General features: G+C 37.3%; 1 protein-coding gene across 1 annotated transcript; it reads left to right on the forward strand.

Annotated features, from left to right (window-relative positions):
• The first annotated feature begins 359 nt into the window (after window positions 1-359).
• Window positions 360-953, forward strand: LOC125355129 (chromobox protein homolog 3-like). Its single transcript, XM_048351267.1, has one exon. The coding sequence runs from the start codon at window positions 389-391 to the stop codon at window positions 932-934; it is 546 nt and encodes a 181-aa protein (XP_048207224.1). The 5' UTR covers window positions 360-388; the 3' UTR covers window positions 935-953.
• Window positions 954-3,365: the final 2,412 nt, after the last annotated feature.

Consider the following 3,365-nt stretch of genomic DNA (forward strand, 5'->3'; position numbering starts at 1 on the left):
AGAACCAATGCTATCATTTCTCCACTCTGTGATACATTATAATATCATGCACCTCCTGGCTGAATCCCAGGGTATGCTTTCTCCATGGTTACAATCATGCAAAATAATCTGAGATTTAAAGCCCCAGGAATTTTGCCTAAGAAAAGTAGATGGTAAGAATAAAACAATGTGTTTATTGGTTGTTTATTATACAGTGGTGAAGAATAATTTTGAAAATTAAGACTATTTCAGGATTCGTTTATAATCCTGAAAAACAAACAAATAAATTATCTAATAGAAAGAACTTACCTGGTGACTGGAGCTGGAAGCCCGTGGGCCAGAGACGCTGCTGCTGCAGGATCGTGACCGGAGCATCTGAGTAATAGCTCTTCAAAGTCTACAATTAAAAATGGCCTCTAACAAGACTACATTGCAAAAAATGGGAAAGAAACAGAATGGAAAGAGTAAAAAAGTTGAAGAAGCAGAGCCTAAAGAATTTGTTGTAGAAAAAGTACTGGACCGACGTGTAGTGAATAGGAAGGTAGAATATTTCCTGAAGTGGAAGGGATTTACAGATGCTGATAATACTTGGGAACCTGAAGAAAATTTAGATTGTCCAGAATTAATTGAAGCATTTCTTCAAAAAGCTGGTAAAGAAAAGGATGGTACAAAAAGAAAATCTTTATCGGACAGTGAATCTGATGATAGCAAATCAAAGAAGAAAAGAGATGCTGCTGACAAACCAAGGGGGTTTGCTAGGGGTCTGGATCCTGAACGAATAATTGGTGCCACAGACAGCAGTGGAGAATTGATGTTTCTTATGAAATGGAAAGATTCAGATGAAGCTGACTTGGTGCTGGCAAAAGAGGCGAATATGAAGTGTCCTCAGATTGTGATTGCTTTCTATGAAGAGAGACTAACTTGGCATTCTTGTCCAGAAGATGAAGCTCAATAATTGTTTGCATTGCTTTTTATATATATATTTATACATATATATAAAATACGAGTCTTGGTTTTTGAATTAATGGTGTGAAACAATAACTACATTCTAATGAAAATCAAGTATGACATGTTGGTTTGGAAAGAAGTATTGGGAGAGTTGAGGTTTTTCTTTTTTCCTCAATAGCACTGGTTACTTTGAACAAATATAATAAAGGCTTTCTGTAGTTGCTTTATCAGAAAAGAATGTTTAATACCATGGTATATTTCCTCTGCATTCAGAAACAGATTGTGGCTTTTTTTAATATTAGGCAATTTTTGGGGGTCATTACTTAATCAGAACAACTTGTCTTTAACTGCTATGTTGAAGGACCATCCTGAATTTTCTTTTTTGTGTTTGTGTGTGTGTAAACAAAATACTTACATAGGTAGTTTTTTGTTTTGGAGATTTTGCTTGTTTAGAGGTGTTGGGCATCAGACCCACAGCCTTGCATATGTAGGTAAATGATGTATCACTTAGTCACATCCCTGGCCCTTGTTTTAGTTTTTTGTTGATTTTTGAGACAGGGTCTCTAGGCAGCTCAGGTTCACCTTGAACTTCCTAGGTAGCCAGGCTAGCTAGCCTCGAACTTTAGGTCCTCCTGCCTCTGCCATAGATAAGCAAATGCAATAGCTTTGCAAAACTTCTTGAAAGGAAAAAATTTAAGCTAATAACAGCTTCCCTCACCCAGATGAGAAAAGACAAATCTTGATTTCCTTTCACTAAAATTTTCTGTAGTGAGCATTCCTTTACAGAATATTGGGTCATGGGCTATCTAACACTCAGCTCATGGAAATGTAAAATCAGCTGGTTAGAGATGTGACTATTTAGGACCTACTGGCCTAAATGAATGGACAGAATTTTATAATTATTGACCTGAATGCTTTTTATTTATCCCAACTCATTCCTTACATGTAGGCTCAATTGTTTTCAGTATTGGGTTACTGGTTCCACAAAAGCCAGAGAAACAACTGTGTAGTAATCAGAATGTTACCCAACTGTATATTGTTTACTTTATTGTAAATAATGGTGAACAGTGGTCAATAAATAGTTTTATATTCCTTTAAAAAAAAAAGAACTTACCTGAATAAACATGGGCACACAATACATGGCTAAGAAAAAAAGAGCTCACTTCCCTTAGTCTACCCTCTAGCTATTTTCCCACTCAGTAAAACTCCTACTTTCATCAGGCTGTACCTTACTATTAATTTCTGACCACTCCAAGCTCTGATTATATCTACACAGAAGTGAACAATTAATATATCTTTCAGATTAATATGTCTTTCATATTTTTTAAAAAAGAAAAGAAGCCAGGCACTGGGGACTCACACCAGTAATCCTAGCTACTCAGGAGTCTGAGATCTCAGAATCATGATTCAAAGCCAGCATGGAAGGGAAAGTCCATGAACTTCTTATCTGAAATTAACCATTAAAAAACCAGAAGTGTTATTCTTTCTGATAGAAGCATAGAATTCCATTATATATATATACATATATATATACATATATATATATATAATTTATTGATCCATTCATCTACTGAAGAGCATTTGGGTGGGTTCCATATGTTAGCTATGGTAAATAATGCTGCTATCAACATAGTTGTGCTGGTCGCTTCAGTTTGGCCTTGCTTGTGATCCTTTGGGTAAATTCCCAGAAGTGGGATTACTGGGTCATAGGGGAGCTCTATGTTTAGCTTTTTGGGGAACCTCCACACTGCTTTCCAGAGTGGTTGTACAAGTTCACACTCCCACCAACAGTGTAGTAGTGTTCCCTTTTGGCCACATCCACACCAGCATCTATTGTTGTTAGTTTTATTGATAATGGACATTCTAACAGGGGTGAGGTGGAATCTCAATGTTGTATCAATTGCATTTCTTTTACGGCCAGTGATATTGAGCACTTCTTCATATGTCTCTTGGCCATTCTCATTTCCTCTTCAGAGAAGTCTCTCTTTAAGTCTTTAGCCCACTATTAATGGGGCAGTTGTTTCTTTGAGGATTTGTTTTTGAGGGACTTAGTTGTTTGAGTTCTAAGTATATTTTAGATATGAGGCCTTTGTCTATTGTATGGCTAGTGAAGATCTTCTCCCAGTCTATAGGCCTTCTATATATCTTGCTAGCTATGTTCTTTGTCATGTAGAAGCTCTGCAGTTTCATGCAATCCCATTTGTCCAATCTTTCTTTGATTTGTTGTGTTTCTGGGTCATTATTAAGAAAGTTTAGGACTGGGACTGTGGCTTAGCAGTAGAGTGCTTGCCTAGCATGTGTGAAGCCCTGGGTTTGATTCCTTAGCACCACATAAACAGAAAAAGCCAGAAGTGGTGCTGTGGCTCCAGAGGTATAACCTTGACCAAAATGAAGCCAGGGACTGTACTCAGGCCCTGAGTCCAAGCCCCAAGACTGGC

This window comes from Perognathus longimembris, chromosome 7 (genome assembly GCF_023159225.1).
Source record: "Perognathus longimembris pacificus isolate PPM17 chromosome 7, ASM2315922v1, whole genome shotgun sequence".
Taxonomy (NCBI): Eukaryota; Metazoa; Chordata; class Mammalia; order Rodentia; family Heteromyidae; genus Perognathus; species Perognathus longimembris.